The sequence below is a fragment of the Trichosurus vulpecula genome, chromosome 9, assembly GCF_011100635.1.
Source record: "Trichosurus vulpecula isolate mTriVul1 chromosome 9, mTriVul1.pri, whole genome shotgun sequence".
NCBI classification, from domain to species: domain Eukaryota; kingdom Metazoa; phylum Chordata; class Mammalia; order Diprotodontia; family Phalangeridae; genus Trichosurus; species Trichosurus vulpecula.
The window spans coordinates 29536743-29563775 of record NC_050581.1 but is presented as its reverse complement, the minus strand read 5'-3'; the positions used below and the strand labels follow the sequence as shown (position 1 = coordinate 29563775).

The 27033-nt window shown below is 37.3% G+C and overlaps 1 protein-coding gene across 1 annotated transcript in view; it reads right to left on the bottom strand.

Annotated features, from left to right (window-relative positions):
- The window catches only part of SPTLC1 (serine palmitoyltransferase long chain base subunit 1), a 124568-nt gene that overhangs the window by 35774 nt on the left and 61761 nt on the right, over positions 1 to 27033 (bottom strand). Inside the window, exons 7-10 of the mRNA XM_036739000.1 lie at positions 12833 to 12962; positions 10490 to 10579; positions 10028 to 10135; positions 4354 to 4449 (exon numbers count right to left, since the gene is read on the bottom strand). Of these exons, the coding sequence (XP_036594895.1) occupies positions 4354 to 4449; positions 10028 to 10135; positions 10490 to 10579; positions 12833 to 12962 (424 nt within the window). The remainder of the gene's footprint in view (positions 1 to 4353; positions 4450 to 10027; positions 10136 to 10489; positions 10580 to 12832; positions 12963 to 27033) is intronic.

The window sequence follows — 27033 nt, the reverse complement described above, 5'->3', positions numbered from 1 at the left end:
CCAACATATGTGCAGACTGTCATAAGAATTTTATTTAGCTGGGATTAGCAGTTAATGTTCTCCCAGTTGTCTAGTTGGGGGGGAGCTATTAATAAAGTTCAAGTTTTTCTAGCTGTATGAAAGGTACAGTGGAGTAGAGAAGAGGTAAGGTACTGAACTAGGGTAGTGGCTATGTATGAAGACAGGAAATAATAGATGTAAAAGATATTGTAGAGGCAGAAATAACAAGTTTTGGCAACTAAATGAATATTTGAGATAACAGAAAGTGAGTAGTCAAGTACCATACTAAGGTGTAAACTTGGGTAACTGGATGGATTGTAGTACCCTCCACAGAAATAGGCAAGTTTGGCAGAAGAGTAAGTTTTGGGGAAAATATAAGTTCAGTTTCAGATGTGTTAAATTTGAAATGTCTATGAAAATATAGTTGGACACATCCAATAGATAACTGGTGATGTGGGTGACTGATGACTTTAATTCATTTGGAAGTATAGCATTTCATGACTTGCAAACAATCAGAATTACTAGAAGAATAACGATATTAAAAATGGGCCTTTGTTTCAGGGAAATGCTTTCTTAGGTGCTATCTTGTTGGAGGAGAACCTTTATGGTGACACTTTGCTCAAGTCAATTTTTTAATAGTAAAAATAAAACGTGAAATCTTATATTCTCTGTACCTGTTAGTCAACTGTGTGAATTTAAAGACGTAATAGAGTATTTTTTGCAAAAACCTTTCTCTTCCCTTCTCAAACCTTCATTAAGGAGGCCTTCGATCCAGGGGTAGAATATTCTCATAACAATTTGGCGGACCTGAAAAAGTAGACCTAGGTTTTGCACTTAGTGATACTTTTTGATTGTCTTCTTTCAATAGTAATAGTGTCCACAACTTTTCTTCAAGCTTCTGGTATTCCCCTTTCAGATACTTTGAAAACTGATTCCTCAATATCTCAAAATTTTGTTGCTTGCAGAACAAATACTGCATATTCTTGGTCTGGTCTAGCTGTTCCTTATCTTTGTTTTCCTTAGTTGCATTTCTATGTGCTCATGTAGCACATGTGATATTAAAGTCCTAATTTAGTAGCTTCTCTGTCGTCAATGCAGGAGCGGGGGGAAGAATTTTTATAGAAATCTTTTCTATTTTGTAAGTTATTATTTTCCTTCCAATTTCATACTTTGGAATACTCTGGCTTATCTCACCAAGATTTCTACAAAATTTGTTTCCTTTATTGCTTAACACTTTATGATACAGTACTGCTCATAATTTCTAATATTTCCTCTTCTCTGTCAGATTTTATGAATGAATTTATATTCTAGATTACTGTTGCCCTTGATTGCCATCTCACTCTATCTAGCCAGGAGACCAACTATTGACTGAGGTGATTTCTTTTGTTTGTTTTTTTTTTATGGATTTTTTTTTTTTTGGCAAGGCAATTGGGGTTAAGTAACTTGCCCAAGGTCACACAGCTAGTACACATGTCAAGTGTCTGAGACTGGATTTGAACTCAGGTCCTCCTGACTCCAGGGCCAGTGCTCTACTCACTGCGCCACCTAGCTGCCCCACTGAGGCAATTTCTAATGTGCTTTTGGTCTTCTTTTTGTGGCAAATGATTTATAAAAGTTAAATAAATTTCCATAGGAATTGCTGATGGTCCATGTTAATGTTTGTCCTTTTATCCATTTTCCATTTTCAGTTCAACTTGCTTTTTTCAACAGGTTACAAGTGAGTGGTCTTAAATGAATGTCATGTTCTCTTATTTTTTCCAATTTGGTATTTACTTTGACATTTGCTTAATGAGACAATGGTCTGACTACAGAGACAGCTGATTATGAAATGACTCCCACACAGGTAGGTAGTTATCTCCTAACCATTACAGTGATAATAAGCTGTAATTATTTTTATGTTTTATGTCTTTTTTGGAAATGTTTATCATAAGCACTGTAATAGAAGATGACTAAGTACCCTTCCATAAAACAATGTTTATTGTTGACTTTGGACCTATTTAAAAAAATAATTTTGCCAACTCCTTTATTTGTCTTATAACATCATTTCATTGAGTTATAACTTCATTTTTTCTTTTGGTTTCATTTACAGCTAGGACATCAAAGGTGATATGACTCAGTACTTCTAGCATAAGAATATTTGCTTGTTACCAGACAAAGTTTGTAAGAGTACTGACAGTTAAATTAATGTTTATACACTGTCTAAAAATTTTGTGATTGTTAGCATCTTCCACCTTCATTTCCACAGTCTTGCCAATACTACAGAAGAAGAGAGGGGCTACACAAGAGGTATTCTGTATTTTTTCTTCATTTCATGGCCAAAGAATCCATCATTAAGTGGCTAGCCAACTGGTGATCAGCTTTTTTGTACTTAGCTAGGCTGGTCCTCAAAAAACAAAACACATTTTATAGCTAAGACCAGTGGTGGGATTCAGCCGGTTTGCACTGGTTCGGCAGAACCATTACCTAATTCTATGTTGAGTTCCGCGAACTGGTCGTTAAAATGGCACTTGTAATCAGGGTTCTCTGTAAGGTGGGTGTATTATATGCTACTGGGTGCCTGGGCAGCCACCCAATGTGGAAATCACGAATATATATTCCCCACTTCCCTTCCCGCCCCCCCCCCCCCATGGTGCTGTGAACTGGTCTGGGATCCAGATCCAGAACAGAGGCACTGGGGAAAGTGGGAATGCAGTAATCAGGTGCCAGCATGAGATGGAAAGAGGAAGGGAAGGGGCAAGCTGGGCTCAGGATGGAAGGTCTGGCTACACCCCCAGCAGAAGCTGCCACAGCTGACACAAGGGGATGCAGGGGGGTGATAGCAACAGCAGAGGCTTGATGGGCTTAGACCCTCCACCCTCCCCTGCTCCCTCCCTCTCCAATTGCTTCTGAATGAATCACCGGCCAAGCGCCAAGCTGAGTCTCCAGGGGCTACCAGCACAGCTAGAGGGCTGGGATCACATCTCTTAGTGTAAAGGTGAGAAAAAGCAGGCAGTTACTTTGGGCTTCCTCCAGAGCCTTCTGCCTCCTGCCTGCTTGCCACTCCTACTGCACTTAGCATGAGGAGGCAGAAGGAACTGATGGTGGAAACCAGTCAACACATGGCCTCCGATGGCGCCCCCCCTCACCAGCCATCGTCACCCTCTGGCCCTTACACACCAGCCCTTACCTGCTCCCTCTGCCAGCACCCTCTCTCCCCTTCTTGTAATCAGCCTGCATCTTTCTCCCTAGGTCTGAGCCCTGACTAGGGCTGGCCCCAACTGATCCTGATGACTGAGGCACCCTCATGTCATGTAAATCAAGAATGCCAAGGGCTCAGAGGGAGTGTTCTGTGGGGGGCAAGGGGAGATGTGCTAAAAAGTCAGATTGTCCTTGGTGCCTCAGACTTGGCCTTTCAGTGCAGACTTTTTCCCTGGCCCTGAGCTCACCTTCATCCTGATGTCTCCAGGTCTCAGGATGGTGTTGGGAAAAGTTGGGCTGTGAGTCCATGGGTACAACAACCCCATGTATACAACCCAACACAAGACAATTTTTCTGAGCTGGTCCAGTGCCTTATCAGAAACACACTCTCTCACACACATGTACACATTCACCAACATTCATTCATACACACTCACAAATACACAGTCACACACAGTCATATACATTTGTATATGTTCACTTACACACTCATACACATTTACACACACACAGAAGCTGACACGCATTCACAGACAATACGTATTTATACAAACACACACACTCACTCACCAAAATTCACTCAATGGTCATTAGGGCAGAGAACGGTTGTTAATTTATTTGAATCCCACCACTGGGCTACGATCATACTCAAAGCCATTATCACAAAAACTTTCAGAATTTGCAATAACCTTCAAGAACCCAGAGGCACCTTCCTATCAAGATGAGGCAACAGAGTATGACTTTAAATTCTTTCAAATACAGAAGGTTGTGTGGTTTAATAGAAAAAAATCTGGGTTTGATATTGGAGGACTAGGGTTTAATCCCACCTCTGGCACTTCCTCTAAGGTTTAGTTTTCTCATTTATAAAATAAGGAAGGCAGATGATCTCTAAGATACCTTTTAAGCTCTAAAGGTAGAATCCTTTAGTGATTCTATGAAATTCCTTCTTTCTTCTATTCCTATAGCTTTGATTCTAATTCAGGCATTCTGTAACTCATTCTGAATTTCCACTACTATTCTTCTCCACCAATTCATTCTTAGCACCACGATTTCAAGAATAACAGAAAATAAGAAGTATGCAGTGAACTGTATTAAGAATTTAAAATTTCAGACAAACATTGTCAATCATCTTATATTTTCTGAGAAAAATTATTTACAACACAAGAATAAGCATACCTGATGGTCAATTACAAAAGATCTGCCACAGCAAAATCCTCCAATAGAAGCTAGGGAATTCTCCATGTTAGCACTGATGAGATCAATGTCATCAATCTGTAACAACAGTCAGAGAACATTTCTTTAAAAGAAAAAAAACCCTCAAAAAATGACCTATATCATTTGTTCAACATTATTAAGACAGATATAAAAAGGAAGAATCTCAGTACTAATCATTTGCATGTTTAGACAATACCATTCTAATAAAAGAAGAGTCCTAAAACCTACCAATAAAATTCCAGGAAAACAATCCTTCAACATTACTAGGATATATATGTATATACATATACATGTATATGTGTGTATATATATATATACACGAAATGTAAAACAACGGAGAGTTTCATCAATTGTATTAAATTATACAAGTAAGCAATAGTATTTAATATTGTTATTTCAAGGAATGATTTAAGTAAAATTAATTTTAAACTAAATTTAAAGTGTTTGTAAGTAAATTCAAAATAATAAACCATCAAGGGCTCTAAATATAACTGGGCTTAGTGAGCTCTAATCCACAAAAATTCACATTTATATTGTGGGTAGTACAAGTATTTGATTAAAAAAAATGTTCAATGACTGCTACAGACCAAGACATTATCCATTCACAATTTTTCTCCTTTTTCTACAGACAAGGAAACTGAGACTAAGGGGGGCAAGGGGGTTAAAATTATTTGCCATAGTCACACATGTAACTGAAGTCAGGAAGCAAATCCAGCCTTGCAACTCTGAGGTTAGTCCTCTTTCCACTGTGCTGCTTTTCAATGAAAACACTATGGCAATCAAATGGTAACATAATTCAAAAAACACAGATTAGCTGAAAGAGGCAACTGAGTCACAAACGTGTCCAAAAGATATACACCCTGGTGGAAAAATTTATGAATTAGACTTGAGTAGGAAAGTGGGGAGAATATAGGAAATATCTGGGTGAGAAACAATAAAGGAAGAAACTTATGAGATACTAGTAGAACTGTAACTAATCATCATGTATGATGATTTCTAGAAGCTGGCAGGGAGGATGAATTTGGTGATTCTAGAAGATCACAAAGCTAGTAAACTTCAGCCACTCAAGAATCTTTTTAAGAAAAAAAAACATTATTTTAATTTTTTTAAAAGCAGAGCAGCTAATAAATTCTTAATTTGCTTACATGATAATGTCACCCTTGAGAAGTGGAGGAACCAATAAAGCAAAATGCAATTCTATAATTGATGCTGACCAATAAAAAAACAAGCTGTTGAAATAGAAATATCTGGAGCCTTGGAAAGAGGTAACCATCCAATCTTTACCATTCATAATAATCAGAAAAATCTGAATTTTAGCAAGGATTTCAAAGACTAGAGTAAAAGAATAGGAAGAAATTAAAAAATCAAATCAATGATCATTTTTTAAGCAACTACTATATGCTACACATTGATGATAGAACACACAAAAGTAAAATGGTCTCTGGTCTCAAAAGGAGTTCACATTACATTAGGAGAACAGGAAGTGTTCACCTAAATAAATTCAATATATACACAAAACAGAAACAAGTGACTGAGTGTAGGGGGAGGGTGGAGGAGAAAATCACATAAGAGAGAATGGGGAAAGGCCTCTTGAAAAGGCAACATTTTGGCTAAGTCCTGTAGGGAACTGGGGATTCTGAGAGGTGTAAGCAAGGACAGAGGGTAATGGGGAGACAGTGTGCACTGGTGCGAAGGCAGAGAGGAAATATGTATGTTCCACAAGAAGTGAAACGATGTGTAAGCTGCCTGGGAAGATGGATTAGAGCCATATAATATCAATGTGAAAGATCTGAAAGGAGGCCACCTTTCATAAAAACACAACAAAGTTCTAAAAATGAACTTTAAGGAATAATGATAAAGAAAATCAAGGACAAACAGTCTCCTTTTCTAATTCAGGACTACATAAGACTTCCAGAAGTCTGTGGACATGGTGAGTAGAAACAACTGGAAGAGACAGAGGCATGACACTGTGGTGCCTGGAAAACTATAGGAGAAAGGCCAGAAGAGTGCTCAGGAGTCCTGAATGGAAATCACGGCAGGAAACAGGGTGAGCACAATGCATAGGGAGCCTCCATCAGAGTGGGACAAGAAGACGCAAAATACGCAGGTAGCACTATGCAAGAGATGGGATCAGCAAAGCTTCTAGGCAGCATAACCAGTAAGGGGGTCTTGCAGGAGGCCTGCTACCAGTGCATTTTACATCCTTCATTTGAGACATAGCAGGGCCACATACAGGGAAGGATGTCTCTAGTCGAGGACTGTGAAATGACTGGGAGACAGACAGGGTTGAGGAAAAAACCCCAAGCCAAGCCATCATGTCCCTAGGAACTTTAGTATCCTATTCACATCAGCCCTGATACCTACACCTCTCCCCGGGTCCTCTCTGAATGGAGAATGGAGAGCTCTTCCCAGGAGAGGATGTCCATCAACTGAAGAATGGCTGAAAAAGCTGTGATAAATGATTGTGATAGAGTGCTATTGCATTGTAAGAAATGGTGAAGTGCAAAGTTTCAGAAAAACATGGGAAGACTTATATGAACTTATGAAAAGTGAAATGAGCAGAACTAGGAACACTGTACACAGTAACAAATCAAACAAAACGATCCAGGGCAATTCCGAGACTCATGATGAAAAACGCTATCTACCTCCAGAGAGAAAACTGGTGAACTCAGAGGGCAGATTGAAGCATAGTTTCTTTTAACATTTTTCTTGCCATCTGTGGTTCATTCATTCAGTCATGTCCAATCATACTGTACATGGGGTTTTCTTGGCAAGGATACTGGAGTGGTTTGCCTTTTTCTCCAGTGGATTAAGGCAAACAAGTGGTTAAATGACTTGCTCAGGGTCACACAGTTAGGAAGTGTCTCAGGTCAGATTCAAACTTTGATCTTTCTCATGATTCATTCCATTGGTCAAAATTCTTCTCCACGACTTGACTAGAGCATAAATTAATTCAATGCGAAGTTATACATGACAGTTATATGAGTCCTGACTCCTGGCCCAGTGCTCTATCCACTGAGACATCTAGCCACCCGGTATTGCAGGTGACTTAATTTTCTTTTGCCACATTATCCATAAAAGTCAACAGTCTGTTCATTGTCCCAAATATTCAATTTTTCTGTTACTTACCTTGAAACTCCCTTGGAAAAGTATTTGTTAAAGTATCTAATTTATTTTGGAGATGTTAGTTTTCAAAAAAGATTCATATGATGTAAGCTCCTTGAGGAGAGGGGCTGCTTTTTTTATTTGCACCCTCAGCACCTAGCAAGTACCTGGTATATTTTAGGTGTTTAATAAATGACAGTTAATTTGAATATGACTTCTATTCTAACTTGAATTTTACTTTCCATCACTTCTGTAGCCTTAGTGAATACTGTATAATCTTTTCAGTAATTACTATACATTTTCATTGTTCTCTAGCTATACTGATTTTATTTTCTTATTCCAAAAGTGATTATAAGACTTCAGCTTTAAGTGTTAGACACTGCCCATTCTAGTGATACTAAGAAAGTGTTGCCGCCATCAGTGGAGGCCCTCATCACCTCACAGCCTGGAATATTGCAATAACCTGTCGGTTGCTCTCCCTGCCTCAAGCCTTTTCCCAATCTATCCTCCACTCAGCTATCAAAGCAATCTTCTTAAAGTGCAAATCTGACCATGTTACCCCTCTGCTTATTAAATTGTAGTAGTTTACATGACTCACAGATTTTGTTGAAGCTCTATTTCCAGCTGTTCTGAAATTCTTTGTGTAAATTCATTTCTACTTTGCTAAGTCTGCTATTGTTCACTTCCAGTGATTTTATGAGGTTTTCTAACATCTTTTTTGTATTGGTCATTTTCTTATTTGTTTTAATGTCTTCTAATTACAACTTAATTTTCTAGTGTGATTTTTTTAAAAAGAATTCTGCAAGATTTTATTTGGTCTTTTAGTTTTAAAATTTTTCTTATTATCCCTCAGCATCAAATATATAAAATTCTCTGATTGGCTTTTAAAGACCTTCATAACCTAGTCCCTTCCTACCTTTTCAATTTTCTTAAACCTTTTTCCCTTCCATTTACTGTTACCCGTGACACTAGCCTCCTTGCTGTTCCCTGTACAAGATACATCATATCTCACATCTCCACACATTTTCGCTGGCTGCTTCACATGCCCAGAATGCTCTTGCTTCTTTTGCAGTCTCCTGGCTTTTCTGACTTCCTCTGGGTCTCACCTAAAATCCAACATTCTAAAAGAAGTCTTTTCCAGTCCTCCTTAATTCTAGTGGCTACTGTCTGAGATCACCTCCAATTCATCCTGTAATATGGTATGATATATAACACAATATGAAATTTTTATGTAACAGAGTTTTTTATATATTGCCTTCCCAATTAGAATGCAAACTCCTTGAGAGGCAGGGACTAATTTTTCTTTTTTTTGTATCTACTGCCCTTAGAGCCTAGTAAATAGTAGGCCTTAATAAAATCTTGTTGATTTGACTTGAGCATGATACAAAGGGCACTTGAGAGATGTTTTACTTGACTCCTTTGCTGATGGTGCTAACATTTAAACCACTGAAGAGTATGATCTTGGTTGGAAGTTGTTGTCAAAAAGTGACACTGCCACACAAGGAAGGACAGAAGCCACAGGAGACTAGATACCCACAGAGAACAAAAATAGGTGGGTAGCTTCTCCTATCCCGTTTCAAAAGTGGATGAACATGCCAATCCAAGGCCCAAATCCATTCAAGGCCCAAACTTATATAGAGTTTTTAGACAGACAGCTGACATGGCACTAGTAGAAAACTGCCCAGTAACTGATGAAGCAAAGCAGTGGAGGGTAATATAGACTGCTAAAATCAGGATGTTTTCTAAACTGCCTAATAAAGAATAACGGACAGGGACCCATGGTTCTTAACTATAACTGTGTTGAGAAGTAGCTAGAAAGGAGACAATGCCCAGTTTCCAGGTCATTTAAACCTTGGCATACATGCAGTCCAAGGGCTGCGGCCATAAAAGTCAAACCTGTTTCTACCAGCTTCCATTAGCATAGAAGAAAATCCTTCCACTTTCATCATGAAAAATTAAAAAAAAAATCAAATCTCTGGTTCTTACAGTCATAAATACATTTTTTTTTAAATTAAAGAAGTAACTAGATGGGACAGTGTGTAGATAAGAGTGCTGAATTCCTAGTTAAGAAGACCTAAAAGTTAATCCTAGTCAAACATTTACTAGTTGAGTGAAACTCAATTTCCTCACTTGTAAAATGGAGATAACAGCTCCAACTACACAGGATTGTTTTATCTAATGAGGTAACGTAGGTTAAGCACTTTGCAAGACTTCAAGTGTAATATATAAGTGTATTATTATTATTATGATATTATTACTAGGGGTGTGACTTTGGGCAACTCACTTTTCAACCTCATATGTGAAATGGGGTTAAGAAAGCACAAATCACAACTTCTTCTGCTACTGAGATAAGATATTTAAATGTCATCTTCAAACTCTGTAGTGAGGAAGCAATGCAGAGATTGATGGCTAAAAGATGACTATTCGTTTTATAGCAATACCACAATGAACAAAGCTCTGCATTTTAAAAAATCTCTTAAAGGTTATTAATTAGAGTAAACATCTCCCCATAAAAGAGATTACAACTTACATTTATCCCAAAATGTTCAGTGACTCCCCGGCCATGTTCTCCTAGAACTCCAAATGAAAGGCTTTCCTCCAAAAAAATTCTTGCTTTGTACTTATATTTTAACTTGACCTAAAAATGTTGTGAATGAACCACAAGTTAAAATTGTTTTCTTTTTGGCAATATATCTAGAACACTTTGAAACATAAGGGCACTACATTAAAAGAAAAATAGTATTTTTGATACTCTGAAAGGGCTATGAACTCTATGACATTTAGGCTTTTTGATGAGTTTTGTAAACGTCAGACCAATTTCATTGTTTAACACAAAAATATGAGGAAATAATCCAATTAGAATTATAAGATGTACATTAATATACATAAGCTTGGGAAATGTGAAGTTCATATATTACAAATGGTCCTAAGATAAGGATATGTACGATAAACTAATAGTCTGGTATAACAAGAAAGAAAGGGAGCTACTTACCAATTCTGGAAGTGGACAAATAGATCCGGTATTCATATACAATCCTTCTACTACAATAAACCTTCGAGTTACACGTGCCTTACGAGGATTCTTAAAAAAAAAACCAAAAAAAAACCAAAACACCAACCAAAAAGCAAATTAGTTATTTAAACATGTCAGATAAAAGGAAAAGAAAATGCCAAGTACTCCCTCATATTTAAATATTCAAAGTTCGAAGGAGAGCCTGTTACCCTCTGTCTTAGAACAATGTTTCTTTTGTTTAAAATTTTTTATTTTATTTTCTTTTGGGGGGCGGGAAGGCAGGGCAATTGGGGTTAAGTGACTTATCCAAGGTCACACAGCTAGTAAGTATGTCAAGTGTCTGAGGCTGACTCTGAACTCAAGTCCTCGTGACTCCAGGACCACAGTTCTACTCACTGCGCCACCTAGCTGCCCCTAGAATAATGTTTCTTAACAACAATGTCTGCAGATTACAAATTTGGCTGAGCAATCCCCATTAAAGTACAACATTAAGGAAGTATAACCCCCCACCCTGGCAAAAACAAACAAACCCAAACCACCATACCTATAGGTTTCTGTTTTTCAAAGAAAAAACTAAGTAGAAATGCCTTATGGAACCAGACAAATCAGCCTTTCTCAAAATTTCCTATCAATACAAAATAGGACCTGCCAAAATGGATATTTAGGGAGAAAATGAAGAGATATTCCAGGGACCAAAGCTACACAGCTTCACGCAGCCAGCCATAGTAGAGGGAGAAATAGCAAACACAGGCTAACAGCAACACAGAATGCCATTCTTCCCTATTTTCCATTTAGATTTAGTACAATGTTGAAGAAACTAGAGATAAGGATCACTGACCACTTGTTTTGGTGGCTGTAGTAATATGGGCATTAAAAACTAGAGGGAAATGAGGTTTTCCTAATGAGATACTATCGGAGATATTATTGTTCAGTCATGTCTGACTCTTCATGACTCCAAGGACTCTACTGTCCTTGGGGTTTTCTTGGCAAGGATACTGGAGTGGTTTGTCATCTCCTTCTCCAGTGGATTAAGGCAAATAGAAGGTTAAATGACTTGCCCAAAAGGTCTTTCTGACTACAGGACCAATGCCTCCAGGAGATAGGAGTGAATTAAAAGGAAAAACAAAAATAAAAAGCAACTGTTGGTTTTTGTTAAAACCAACCTTTGAAAACTAATGTTTTAGTGGAAAACACATTTAGTCCAAAGTAGATTTAAAACCTGGATAAACTTTAATTTACTTTCAAAGGAAGATCAAGCTGAAAATATTGTCTCCTCCAAAAGTAATGTAGCTTTTACATAATAATTCAGAGTTAAAATTTAATAAAAAATTTTTAAAATGAAAAATATGTAACTATGCTTGACAGAAAAACTAGGTGTAATATCATTAGTGATACATATCAAAATGAGAAAGCTAAAAAATAGGAAGAATTTTTTTTTAAATCTAGATATTTTTAACCTCCCTGATGTGCCCTGTACAAGTGCCATGTATTTCAATCAGGCACTAATTTAATACCTTTAATTTACAAGACACTTAGTAAATAGAGAGGTATACTTTCTAAGTGAGTACTGTAAATGTTTGAAGTGATAAACAGATGAAAATTGATGGGTTCTCAAAGATGTTTTAATCATTTGCTTTATTTTTATTTATCAATATGGTAGTCTCCAACTTAACATATGAACTTCTATATCCAAACTATGTGGTGCCTGGTAGGTATTTTCTCACTTCGAAATGTTTAAAAATACTTAGATACACAAGCCAGTTCACAAAAGCCTAATAAATCCATCCTATACCTCATGGACCTCTAATTGAGGTGGACTGGAGGCTCCAGGGACTAGAGGCAGAAGAGACCTTTGAAGGTATAAACCATGGATGTTTTTTAAAAATACTTTAACATAGGAATGTCAAGCCTATAAAAGCCTCTTTTAAATTCCCATATTTATAATGCACTTTGCTATACTAAACCACAGTTTTTGTAAAAACACAGGATAATATAGTTTTCCTAGTGCAAAAGAAAAAAAAAAGGAGACACACCCCTGCTATATCTTTACTTCGGCCTGTTTCATTTAAAATTTTTTTTTAAATTTAAAATTTTTCTGAATTAGCTTTCCAATTCATTCCTGATGTAATTATAACAGCAGAATGGCATTTAGAAATCAACCTGGTTAGCCAATGTCCATATTTAAAGAGCTTATTAAGTGAAAATTGTTGCTAGTATGTAAATGAAGAAAGAGATCAAGTTTTCTTGACAAGGTGTCATCCAACAAATACTTTTGCTTCTTAGGAAGTGACAAAAACTTTTTTTTCTTTGAAACAATCATACCTTCTGGTCTTCAATCTCTTGTTCTTTTAGTAGGCACTCCAGGTGAGCCATGTCATTATGCTCAAATACCTTAATGTCACTACGAGATGCTTGTAATCCCTTCTGAATAGCAAAGCAGGCAGCTCTGTCTCTAAGAATAATAGAGACCATCCGTTAGACTGCCTGGTTCTCAGAAAATAAAAATGAGTTGCAGATTTTTTGGAACATGCAAAGCCACTTTAAGCTAACTTAAACTTAAAACTACACTAAGACTTTTTGGGTCATCCTGCATATTCATGCCTCTGTTACTAAACACAAACCAAATAAAAACCTTTTCAAAGGACTTCTTTCCCATGTGAAAACAATATTATATCAATGCTATTAAGAGAAACTGCTCAAGTAATTCCTAAAGAAAGCACTGTGTCATATATCAAATTATAATGAAGCCCAAAGTGGGAAATCAGATATCCAGAAAGAATAAATGATCTATCGAGGAAAGTGATACACTGTTATAGTAAAGATACTCTTCAAAAATAAAATTAAAAGATAAAAAAATTACTTAGTTCACTTTTATGAAAGATTTGTAATTTGTAATTTGGGGCATATATATAAAAAAATAGAGAAGCACAAATATAGTTTCTAAATAGCCAAAGCATACAATTTGACAGATACTCTGATAGTTAAATTTGTAAACATTTAAGGTTTTGAATTTTAAAAAGAACTATAGTTTTCAGTAACAAGCCAAGTAAATTACCATTAAAGTATAGTAAGTAGAGATGTCAAGCACTGATGCTTAGACTTTCATTGACAAAATGTGACTGAACAACTGGACAAGCAACTGGTTCTAAAACACTGCCTCCTGGCACACATTATGAAAGAAAAACCACCTAAAAAGACTAATACATCTCAGCTTCTTGGGAAGGTGTGATAAAAATTATCCAAAGGGTCCACATTTAGTTACTGCTACAAATCACCAAACCAGTATGTAGAGGTAGTTATCAGTACATTTTATTTATGCTCAGAGTGCAGGCTTACCTGTATGAAAAATCAGAGAACCTAAGAGCATTTGCTTCAGCAATCTTATATAAAGTGTGAATATGCAAGCAGCTTAGAAAAATGGAATTTTACAGAAAGCAGGAGGGGAAGTATCAGAAGAGGGAAGATAAGGATCCCTGCCAGCTGGTCAGAACAGAGAGCTATGGTTTTGTTCTCCAATCTTGACTCCGAAGTGAGCGTGATAGAGGCAGTCTTCTCTTATTACTGTGGCAACAAGAGATCTGAGCCATTTTCTTTCCTATCACAATCTCTCTTATCACAATGGAAGTATAAGGCCTGAGATAGAAATACTCTAGTCAAATGTAAATGGTAAAAATATTTTGATGACCAAAGAATTATAAAACAAAATTCAAGACCATTTGTGTTCACATAATTACTGTTATTCATAGCTAAAATCTTAATATAAAGTTTTGAAAGTAAAATAAGTGCTTTAAAATCTTTACGTATCTGGCCACTAAAGTATGCATGAAGGAAAAGACTGTTTTTAAGGATCCATCTATCTAACCTAACCATATGAAATCATGCCTAAAATGCACATCACAGTGATTCTCCCAATTCTTCCATTTAAGGATGGGGCCCAGGGCAACCACCTCATCATATACCACCTGGATGCTTTTCTAAACTTCATTATTATCTCCAGAAACTCATTTATCTGTAAGATGGCATCACCTCTGAAACTCACACATCCTCAGTAACCCCTGCTCCTGGGCTCCTCTCCCTCCAACTGTAAAGGGTGGAGAGTGGACATCAGAGATCTCCTCCCAGAATCGCCACTTTGGAGGGCTCCTAAGGCATCTACTTAGTCATTTCCTACCAGGCTACATGACTTCATCATGCCCCAGAGCTGGGTACTCTACCCCCATCTTCTTGCTTTTCAGCTTCTTTTTTATGTGTTGTTTACCCCCATTAAAATGTGAGCTCCTTGAAGTTGAGTGACTTTTGCCTTCTTTTTTACCTCCAGTGCTTAGCATTATGCCTGGTACAATGTAGGTGCTTAATAACTGCTTATTGGCTAACAGACTGAAGCACTTTAAAACTAGAACTTAAGTTGATTTCTCTGGTGCTGTGGGTTGTGAGTTGAGGATGGCTGCCCTTGGCTTGATGAGATACTACAGAAAAGCGGGGGAATCAATTCTACCCAAAGATGCAGAAGCATACAAAAAGAGATACATATATTTCAATGAAATCTATGTTTTAATTTACCACTGCTCGCATTTCTACCTTAAAAAAAAACAAACAACAATAAAGGGGAATATTCTCCATTTGAGGGGGATATTCTAGTAATCCACGCTAAGAGGGAAATGCAAGAGGACTACATTAATACGCAGAGAAACATTTTCAATTAAGGACCAAACTACAAGGTACTAAAAAAGAGATTAGTAATAGACCACTCAGGATTCTCATCTGTAAAATCAAGGGACATGCAAAGTACCTTCTCCCTTGAAGATTCAGAAATGGGAAATTAAGAAATGGGAATATGACATGGGAAGTAAAAGTACTAGGATACTACCTGTGTCACTTTTTTCTGAAGCTCAATCCACATTTGCCTTTGTTAGCCATTGTCTCCCAAGCTCTAGAACACTCTCCTGTTTTCCTCAATGAGTTTTCCTCAGGTCTGGTTCCACAACTCCTAATATACTAGAAGACTTCAACATGCGTATTGATATTGCCTTCAAACACTCTAAACTCACAGTCCCCAAACTTACTCATTTCCCATAACCTCCTACTTCACTCCATCTCAGCCACACAGAAAGATGGTCATATCCCTGATTATGCCTTAAGTTAGAGATCCACCAGTTCCATGCTCATAACCTCAGAAATTCCCTTATCTAATCACAAGCTATTAACATTACACCTCTTCCTCTCCCTTGCAACTCTAAGACCAGTTCTTTGTCCACACCTTGACTTCTAATTCCTTTGATCCTTGGGTTCTCTCTCAGGCCATCACCCTTATACTAACTCTATACTGTCCTCTTCCCTTGGATCACTTTGTCTTCTTTGTTCACCTGTCCTGTGAAGCTTCAGTAGTGGATTACTTCATCATCCTCTGCATTTGCTGCTACACGTGTACAGCTGAAGGATGACACAGAAAAATCATGACACTACTGGGTGGGTCCATCACAAATGTGAACCTGAACCCTAACCCTAACCCTCAACTGCATCCTCACTGTAGCAAGGCAATGTTTTTATTCCTAATTAACTCGTTAACCCACTCACCACAGCAGGTCATCTGAGCCTTTTCATCCCTCCTGAAACCTCCTAGGGCTCCATAATACCTTATGCTCTCAGCTGAGAATCTTGCTTCATATTTCATTGAAAAAAGCAAGGCTGTTTGCCACAAAAGCTCCCTCTTCTCATTCCTCCTCATCTCACATCACCCAGATGGCATCTGCCATTATCTGTGTCTACTATGAGTCACAGCTAATAACAATACCTAACATTTATATAGCATTTAGTATGCACCAGGCACTGTGCCTAGCACATTACTCATTTGATCTTCACATGAAGAGGAGCCCTTCTTGCCAAGGTAAACCCCTCTACACACAACAAGTATTCCATTCCATTCTGTGTCCTGCAGATTGTTCCCTCTATCATCCCTACTTTCTCACTTATCTTCAAATTCCCCCTGTTTACTGGTTGCCTCCCTACTGCCTGCAAACATGCTCATGTCTCCCGCATTGTAAAAAAAAATAAGAGAAAACCCTCACTTGATCCATCATCCCCATGTGCTACCATGCTATATCTCTCCTCCCCTTTCCTCACACCAACAAAAACTCTCATTATTGCTAACATCCCTCCCCTCCCCAAGTCTCTCCTCACTCCAATCTATCTTTAATTCAGCTGTCAAACCATGTTCCTAAAGTTCAGGTTTGATCTTGTCACCTGGTCACTCAATAAACACCAGGAGCTCCATCACCTCTGGGACTGAATATAAAATTCTATGTTTGGCATTCAAAACTCTTCATAAATTGTTTCACTCTCCCACACCCTACCTTTCCAGCCTTCTCACCCTTACATGCACCAACATACTCTGAAACCCTACTGGATTCCTTGGTGTTCCTAGAAGAAATTCTATCTCTGACCCTAAGTATTTTCACTAGCTAGCTCTTGTTCTTGGAATCTTATCTCTCCCTGTCTCCACCTCCTGGAATCCTTGTTCTTTTATCAAATCCCAGATAAAATATTACTTTCTACAGGAAGTTTTTCTCAACCCTGCTTAATTTTACCATTAACTGTAGTGCTTTAATTTTCAATTTATCATTTACATAGCTTGTCTGTATACAAAAGATGGACTGCAATGGGGAGATACTTGAAGTGGAGGGGAAGGATCTGTGTGACAATAAGTCTATTATAATAAGTTTAGATCTGGTAGATAGAGTGCCTAAAGAACCATGGACACAGGTTCACAATACTGTATGGGAAGCAGTAACAAAAAACATGCCAAAGAAAAAGAAGGGCAAAAAAACAAAATGGCTTTCTGATGGGGCCTCTCAAATAGCTGAGGAAAGAAGGAAAGCAAAAGTTGAAGAAGAAAGGGAAAGATATACCCAAATGAATGCAGAATTCTGAAGAGCAGCAAAGAGAGAAAAGGTTTTCTTAAATGAGCAGTGCAATAGAAGAAAACAATGGAATGGAAGACAAGAGAACTCTTCAAGAAAATTAAAGATTCAAGGGAACACTTCAACCAAAAGTTGAAATTATAAAAGACAAAAATGGCAGGGACTAAACAGAAGCAGAAGAAATTAAGAAGAGGTGGCAAGAATATACAGAAGAACTATACGAGAATAATCCTAACATCACTGATAACCATGATAGAGAATGAAGTCAAGTGTGTCTTAGGAAGTACTGCTAACAATAAGGCTAGAGGAGATGATGGAATTCCAGCAGAGCTATTTAAAATCCTAAAAGGTGATGCTGTTACAAGTGCTGCACTTAATACGCCAACAAATCTGGAAACCTCAACAGTGGTCACTGGAATGGAAAAGTTCAGCTTGTGACCCAAGGAAGGGCAATGCCAAAGAATGTTCAAATTACTGAACAATTCTGTTTATTTCACATGCCAACAAGATTATGCTTAAGATTCTGTGAACCAAGAATTACCAGAAATGAAGGCTAGTTTTCAGAAACAGAACTACAGACCAAATTGCCGACATTCACTGGATTATGGAGAAGGCAAGGGAGTTCCAGAAAAACATCTACTTCTGCTTCATTGACTTCTCTAAAGCCCTTAATTGTGCGGATGATGATAAAATGTGGGAAGTCCTCAAAGGGATAGAAGTACCAGATCATCTTGTCTCCTGAGGAACCTCTATGTAGGTCAAGAAGCAACAGCTAGATCTGAACGCAGAACAGGTGACTGGTTTAAGACTGGGAAAGGAGTATGACAAAGCTGTATGTTGTCACCTTATCTATTTAACCTACATGCAGAGTACATCATAGAAATGCCAGGTTGGAAAAGCCGGAATTTAGATTGCCAGGAGAAATATCGACAGTCTCAGATAAGCAGACGATACCATTCTGATGGCAAAAAGTAAAGGAGAATTAAGAAGCCTCTTGATGAGGGTGAAAGAAGAGAGTATAAAAGCTTGGCTTAAAGATTAATATTAAAAAAACAAACCACTGAGGATCATGGTAACTGGTCCCCTTACTTCCTGACAAGCAGAGAGAGAAGAAATGGAAACAGCGTCAGATTTTATACTCTTGGGCTCAAAGATCACTGTAGACAGTGACTACAGGCATGAAATTAAAAGATAGTCTATTTCTGGGGAAAGAACATTGGATTTAAAATGAAAACTCGGCTAGATTCCTGGCTTTGCTATTTATTACTTTTGTGACCTTGGGCAAAGCATTGAGACTCTCTAAGTCGCACTTTCTTCACCTATAAAATAAAGAAACCCTATATAATAACAGCAATAGCAATAATGAAAACAAGAGGTAGCATTCATGTAACATTTTAAGCTTTTCTACATGTTAATCCATTTGCTCTTTCTAACAGCCCTGAGAGGTAGAATTCCCTAACCCAGAGAACTATCCTATAGATCTATAAAAGAATTCTTAAAAAGAAATATAATCAGCAAAACAATACATCAAAACAAAAATATTAAAATATATGTTTCAAGTCCATGGAATTCCCTCCCACTTCTGCAAAGAAGTACAGAAAAGGTGTCTTCTATGATCTCTTTTTGGGGGTCTTGCTTTTTCTCTTTAATTTTGAAACACACACTTTTGATCGTTTTGTGGTTTCCATTTACACTGTAGTACCTACCTCCCAGGAATATTATGAGGATCAAATGAAATATTTATGAAAAGCACTTAGCAGGGGCCTGGTACATAGGAGTGATGTACAAATGTTTATTCCATTTACAACATTCCCATGTAGTAACTGTATATATTTTACTTTGGGCTCCATCTACTTCACTCTGCAGCAATTCATTTAAGTCTTTTGATGCTTCTCTGAGTTCACCATATTTGTTTTTTACAACCCAATAATGTTTTATTATTCACATACCATGATTTGTTTAGCCATTCCCCAATAGGTTAGCATCTACTTTGTTTCCAGTTCTCTGCTATTACAGAAGGTACTGCTATAAATATTTTGGTGTATATAGAGTTTTAAAATCAGTAAGTTCCCTTGGTATTTGATATATGCCTAGTAGTGGAATTGCTGCTCCATTTGGAAAATTCTAAATTGTGGTCCAAAGTTGTTGTACTAAACCATGGTTCTACCAAGAATGACCTAGTGTATCTATCTTTTCAAAATTCCTTCAATACTGACTATATCAAAAACAGATTTAAAAAATCAAATTAAAAAAGATAAAGGAAAAATTGGGAAATGAGTGACACACACACACACAAATTATGAAAAAAAGTCAACAGCTTAGTAAAAGAGGCTCAAAAATACTGAATAACACCTTTAAAAAAAGAATAGGCCAAATGGTAAAAAGAGGCACAAAAAACCATTGAAGAGAAAGACTTAAACGGCAGAATTGGCCAAATGGAAAGACATATGTAAAAATTCACTAAAGAACAGAACTCATTAAAAAGCAGAATTTGCCCAATAGAAAAACGTGGACAAAAATTCACTGAAGAAAAAAACTTATCAAAAAGCAGAATTGTCCAAATGGAAAAGGAGGTACCAAAGCTGAATGAAGAAAATTATTCCTTAAAAATTAGAACTGGGGCAGGGGGCCGCAGCTAGATGGCACAGTTGATAGAGCACCAGCCCTGGAGTCAAGAGGACCTGAGTTCAAATGTGGTGCCAGACACTTGACACTTACTAGCTGTGTGACCCTGAGTAAGTCACTTAACCCCAATTGCCTCAACAAAAAAAAAAAATTGAATTGGAAATGTGAAAGATAATGACTCTATGAGATATCAAGAATCAAACAAAATCAAGAGAGTAAAAAATTAGAAGAAAATGTGAAATATCTCATTGGAAAAGCAACTGACCTGGAAAATAGATCCAGGAGCGATAATTTAAGAATTATTGGATTACCTGAAAGCCATAATCAAAAAAAGAGCCTAGACATCATCTTTCAAGGAATTATCAAAGATAACATCTCTGATAATCTAGAACCAGAGGGCAAAATAGAAATTGAAAAAAAAAAAAAAGAACCTACCAATCACCTCCTGAAAGAGATCTCAAAACAAAATCTCCCAGGAATATTATAGAGAAATTCCAGAAGCCAGGGGAAAAAAAAATATCATGGAGCCACAGTCAATATTACACTGGATTTAGCAGTTTCTACATTAAAGGATGAGAGGGCTTGGAATATAATATTTTGGAAGGCAGAGGTGCTAGGATAACAATCAAGAATGACCTACCCACCAAAACTGAGTATAATTCTTCAGGGGAAAAAATGGACATTCAATTCAGAGAGGACTTTCAGGCCTTCCTGATGAAAAATCCAGAGCAGAATAGAAAATGTGACTTTCAAATGTAAGACTTAATAGAAATATAAAAAGGTAAATAGGAGAGAGAAATCATAAGGGATTCAATGAGTTTAAACTGTTTACATTTCTGAATGGGAAGATGATACTCGTAACTCCTAAGAACATTTATCATACATAGACAGAGGGTACAGGTGTTGAGTTGAATATGATGGGATGCTTATCTAAAAAGGTAAAATTAAAGGATGAGAAAGAGGAATGGGAGATAGGGGAAGGAAGAGGTAAAATGGAGAAAATTTGCTCACATGAAAAAGGCTCCAAAGAGTTTTTATAGTAGAGGGGAAGAGGGGATGGAGGCGAAGAGCTTATGAACCTTACTTATGGTTCAAAGAAGGAATAACATATACACTCAGTTGGGTATAGAAATCTATCTTACAAAAAAAAATAAATCTATCTCACCCTATAAGGAAGTAGGAGGGGAAGGGGACAAAGAAGGGGGAGGCTGATAGAAGAGAGGAAGAATTAGGGGAAGTGGTAGTCAGAAGCAAAATACTATTGAGGATGGACAGGGTGAAAGGAGAGAGAGAGTAGGATAAATGGAGGGACACAGGATGGAGGGAAATACATAGTAAGCATAGTGAAGAAAATTTTTACAGCAAGTTTCTCTTATAAGAGATAAGATCTCTCAACTATACAGAGAAATTTGTCAATTTATAAAAATAAGAACCATTCCACAATCACTAAATGGTCAAAGGATATGAATAGGCAGTTTTTAGACACAGTAAGCAAAGCTATCTAGTCATATAAAAAAATGCTCTAAATCACTATTGATTAGGGAAATGCAAATTAAAACAACTCTGAGGTACCACCCCACATCTATCAGATTAGCTAATAGGATAGAAAAGGAAAATGACAAATATAGAAGGGGATTTGGGAAAATTTAGATACTAATGCCCTGCTGATGGAGTTGTGAAGTGATTCAACCATTCTGTACAGCAATTTGGAACTATGCCCAAATGACTATAAAACTCTGCATACCCTCTGACCCAGCAATACCACTACTACTTCTGTATCTCTTTAACTCTTGAAGGAATTTCTGTTGGGCTTGGGTCCAATTAGCATTTTTCTTTGAGGCTTTGCTTATAGCTGTTTTCATGTTATTGTTTTCTGAGTTTATGTCTTGGTCTTTCCTGATACCATATTAGTTTTTTATGGTAAAATTCTATTTTTTGTTGTTTGCTCATTTTTCCAGTCTATTTCTTGACTTTGAACTTTATGTTACAATTAGGCTCTGCTCACCTGGCAGTAGGGAAGCACTATCCCAAGCTTCTAGCTTTTTCTTGCAATGTTTTCAGAGCTGGTTCTGGGGGTCTGCAAGTTTTTGGTGGTTCCAAGGTGGAGTGATCCTGGGCTAGGTATGGTCATTGCTCCACTGGTGTATACTCTCATCTTTACTAAGGAAAGGCCTCTGGTCTCCTTTAGCCACACACACTCTAGTGCTCTACTCTGTCCTTGAACTGCAACCCAGAACTACTCATTGGCAATAGAATTGACAATCAGCACCAGCTGTACCTAGTAGAAGAAAAATCTCTTCTGTAAACTCTGAGCAGTTGTTTGACCCCCTCACCATCTCTGGGCTGAGAGCTCCTGAGGGTACTTCTGCCTACAGCTGCTGCTGCCACTGCATGTGTGGGCTTCAGATAGACCTCCACCCCAGTGTTACAGACTTCTCCTGCCTACCCCATAAGTTTTCTTAGGCTAGAAAAATCTAACCTCAATTTTTGTTGGCTCTGCCGCTCCAAAACTGGATTTGAGGGATTATTTTAAAGTTATTTGGAGGAGAATGTTAGGAGAGTTCAGCTGCGTGACTCCCACTCACCTTGGCTCTGCTAAATCCTCTCTAACTCTCTATTACTGCTTAGAGAAATTCATCTCTTACTAAAGTATTATCACAAGAAAGAGGCTAGAAGAATTCAGAAACAGTTAGTGAGAAAACACTTTTTGCTTAAGAGGAAAGCACCAGTAGTCACGAATAAAACTGGTCTAGAGAACAAGTTCATTGCAAAATATTTAATATATATATATCTTTGTTTGTGGCCATTAGGGAAGTTGGTCTTTGTTGACTATGCAGATTAGAAACTTTCTTTCTTTACTCACTTTTTCCTCCAAGAGGCTGAGGAATGGAAGAGAGAGAAAAAAGATTTCTATTAATTATTTAAAAAAATAGAAATGGGGGTGGTATAGATGTGAAATGTTTCATTAATTTTCAGATATTGTCACTAATTTTACTTAATTATTTTACTTTGCTATGAGAGATCTCTCATGAAACTAGAGAAATCTGAAAATGATTGTAATATAAAAACAAAACATCAATAAAACCAGAGGGAAAAGTATCATTTGGTAGTTTGATTGACATATCATTAAAAATATAAAGAACTTTGGTGGTATTGTCATTTTCATTTCATTGGCATGGCCCAGGCACAAGCACTGAATATTCCTCCAGCTATTTACAACTTTCCTTCTTTAAGAAGTACTTTATAATGGGAATTTCATTAAGTGCCCAAATGTTTTATTCCTTCTGTAGTTATTAAAATGGGATTTCCTTTTCTACTACTGCCTCTTGGATTCTGTTTTTCTTATACAAAATGCTTTTGATTTTTGAGGATTTATTTTGTAGCCTTCAACTTTCCTCAAGCTATTATTTACCTTAATTAGTGTGATCTTTGTAATCCTCTAGGATTTTCAAGGAAAGTAATCATGTCATCACAAATTGGGATGATTTTATCTCTTTTTGGCCTATCTTTACATCTTTAACGTCTCTCTGACTTACTGCTCATTTCTTAAACTATTATCAAAAAATAATAAAGAGAATACTTGCTTTATTCATGTATTTATTGGGAAAGCTTCTGGTATATCTTCATTGCATATGACCCTTGCTTTTGGTTTTAAAATTTTTTACATTATATTAAAATTAATCCCTCTATGCTTGCCCTTGCTAGGATTTGAGTATAGATGAGTGTTATACTTTGTCAAAGGCTTTTTCTGCATCTAACAAGATAATTATGAGTTTTGAACTTTTTGTTTTGTTTTTGACGTGATTAATTCATAGTTATTTTATCCCCAATGGTAAACCATCTTTCATCCTTAGTATATATCCAAACTGGTCATAATGAATGACTTCTTAGATAAAATGCTGTAATATGTTTGATAGGATTTTATTTAAAATTTTTGAATCTATATTTATTAAAGATATAGATCTACAACACTCCTTTACTTTATCCTTCCCAGCTTAGGGAAAGAAGGAAAAGGGAGAAGCATTTAAGTGCCTAGTATCTGTTAAGCAGTTTACAAATACTATCTCATTTAATGCTAACAACTCTGAGCGGTTAAGTGTCACTTTTATTCCCATTTTACAGTTAAGGAAGTTGAGGCCAACAGAGACTAAAATGTCTTGCTCAGGGTTACACAAATAATAAGTGTCTGAAGCTGGATTTGAACTTAGGCTTTCCAGTGCTCTCTATCCACTGAACCACCTAAGTATTAGAACTCCATTTGTCCCATAAAAGGAATCTGGTAGAATCCTTTCTTAATTTTTGAGAATAATTTGTATAGTATTGGTTATGATTGTTCTATAAAAGCTTGATAGACATTTTCTGTAAATCTTTTAAGGCCAAGAATTTCCACCTCTCACTTGACCCCACTTTGACAGTTCTTTTACAGCCCGTTCAATTTTCTTTTGGGAGACCAGTCTTATCTAAGATCATTATTTGGTTATCTGTTGGTTTGGGTATTTTACATTTCTGAACGACATCCTCTATTTCTTTTGTGTTATCAGCTTTATTAGCATATAACTATACACAGGAGGTTCTCATAATTCTTTTTTTTTTTAATTTTCTGGTTTTGTTATTATTTCCTCTAATACAGTTTATATTTGGATTTCACGCACGCCTCTTTTTAATCAGACAGGCCAACGGTTTATCAGTTTATGTTTTATTATTACATATTTCCCTCCAAATTAGATTTTTTTGGGTTCCTTTTTGTCTTTTAAGGCAATATCTTGTCCCTACAATTACTTTGGCTTTATTTACCTTAAGGCAATCCTGTTCCTACAGGTGCTCTTTCCCTCAAGGACCTCAGCATCTAGGTGGTAGTATCAATAGGGAAGAGTGTTGGACCTGGAGTCAGAAAGATCTGATTTCAAATACAGCCTCAGATGCTTACTAGCTGTGTGAGCCTAGGTAAGTCACTTAACCTCCCTCAGGCTCAATTTCCTCAACTGTAAAATGGGGGAAACAACAGCATGGACCTCACAGGTTGTTGTGCGAACTAAATGAAGTACTTCTAAAGCACTTAGCTCAGTATCCAGAACACAGCGGGCAGGGCCCTTAACAAATGCTTGTTTCCTCCCTTCCCATTTATCACTGCTTTCTCTATTTTGGCAGTTTTACTTAACATTGATTCCTTTTTCTTTCATCCTTTTACTTAAGTACTTCTTCCCTTTTTCCCTAGCTTATTTTTTCTGTCCCTTAAGTATTTAATTAAAACTCCCCCTTCTTGGTTTTTCCTCCATTTTCTATGACCTTTTATAAAAAGGATTTCTTTACCTCATACTCATTAATTCTCCTTCCTTTCTATTCTAAACTTCTATTCTTTGATTCATATACTTTACTCCTTTGCTTTATGTCCATCTATATTCCTCTTGAAATTAAAACATTTTAAAAAAGTGATTAAGTTCCCTACTCACTCACTCTCTTACCTTTTCCCCTTTCATGGCTAGTGTGCCCCTGGATCCTGGACCTCAAAGCTGTCTCAGCCTCCTCCCACAATTCAGAATTAACTTTTCGCAAGTGTTAATCCCTGTGCCGAGTGACTTTTGGGGGGAGCAGGATTCCCAGAGAAATACCAGTCTCCTTTCCTCCAAATCTGGCACAGTCTCACGTACACACCAGCTCCTTGCTCCAGTTCCCATTGTTTTTCAGTTCACCATACCAGGCAGAGCAAGGTTCTTGCTTTCCTTTGCCTCTGCTTCCTCAGCAGGTGGATGAGCAGTTGAGACCAGTTCCATGTTGCTACAAAGTGGTGGGACGAGGGGAGGAGTACAGTGTGTTGTCAGAGAATGAAGTAGCGGATGAATGGGTGCCACAGCACTAGCTGATGGGTTCCACTGCGTATCACACAAGAGTTTGGGAGATGATGGGGAAGAGGGGGATGGGAATACTGATTGACGGACTTGGGATTGGCATTCTGTTACTTGTTAGGCTTCTGGATATTCTGGCCTTCATAGACAGTTATAATTGCTCTATGTTAGGCCCACAATTAATTCCTCCTATGGTGTGTTTTTGAAGAGTTAAGAGGGGACCTGAGAAAATGCCTTAGTTATGCATCTTTCTGGTCACATAACATAGCCTTTGATTGGTTGCAAAATTCTCCTTCTTCCTCAATATTTTCTCTTACACTCTTTTTCACTGCCTAGTAACTAGCTGAAAGCTGGATTACCTCTGAAGACATCACATCCTTTGCCAGTCTCAACAATACTACCTATTCATTCTTTTGTGTATAAGTTACTTTCATTGAAGAGATAACTCAAGCCATTTATGGAAATGGATGAGATCATCCGGGAGAATAAAGTGAGAAAAGAGGGTTTGAGAACACTCCTTCAGGAGCAGGGAGGTAATGATGGAACAAAGGTCTAGAAGAGACAATGGGGAGCATGGAATCTCTCCTGCTGACCTATTATTATTATAATAATGACAGCCACCACACCTGCTAAAATTTATTTACTGCTTTATAGTTTCCAAAATATTTTCTCTCTCTGTGTACACACAGACACACAGACATACACACGCACACACAGAGAGACAGGGACACACAGACACACACAATATTATGTGATGCTCAGTGGAACTTGTTCTTTCTCACATGCCTCACTGAGATTAGAGTACTCAAATTCTCTCCCCTTTCTTTCCCCAGAGAGTCCCCTGGGACCATGCTTCTTTACATGTATCATTTTCCTCCCTGACACTACCGATGATCCACCCTTTCTCTCTAAACTAGACATCCAGAAACCGCGCTCTCTAAAATGCTGAACCATTCAATTCTAAATAAGCTGGGACCACGCTTCTTCGACCTGACCATTTTCTAACCTAGTTAAGACTATTGAACTCTCTAAATGGGACCTCTTTGGATTATGTATGGGAGAAGTTAGGTCGATTAGTTCTGAACAATCAGTTCTAGGACAAGATACTTCAACTTAGCCATTTTTAAACCTTCCCTGA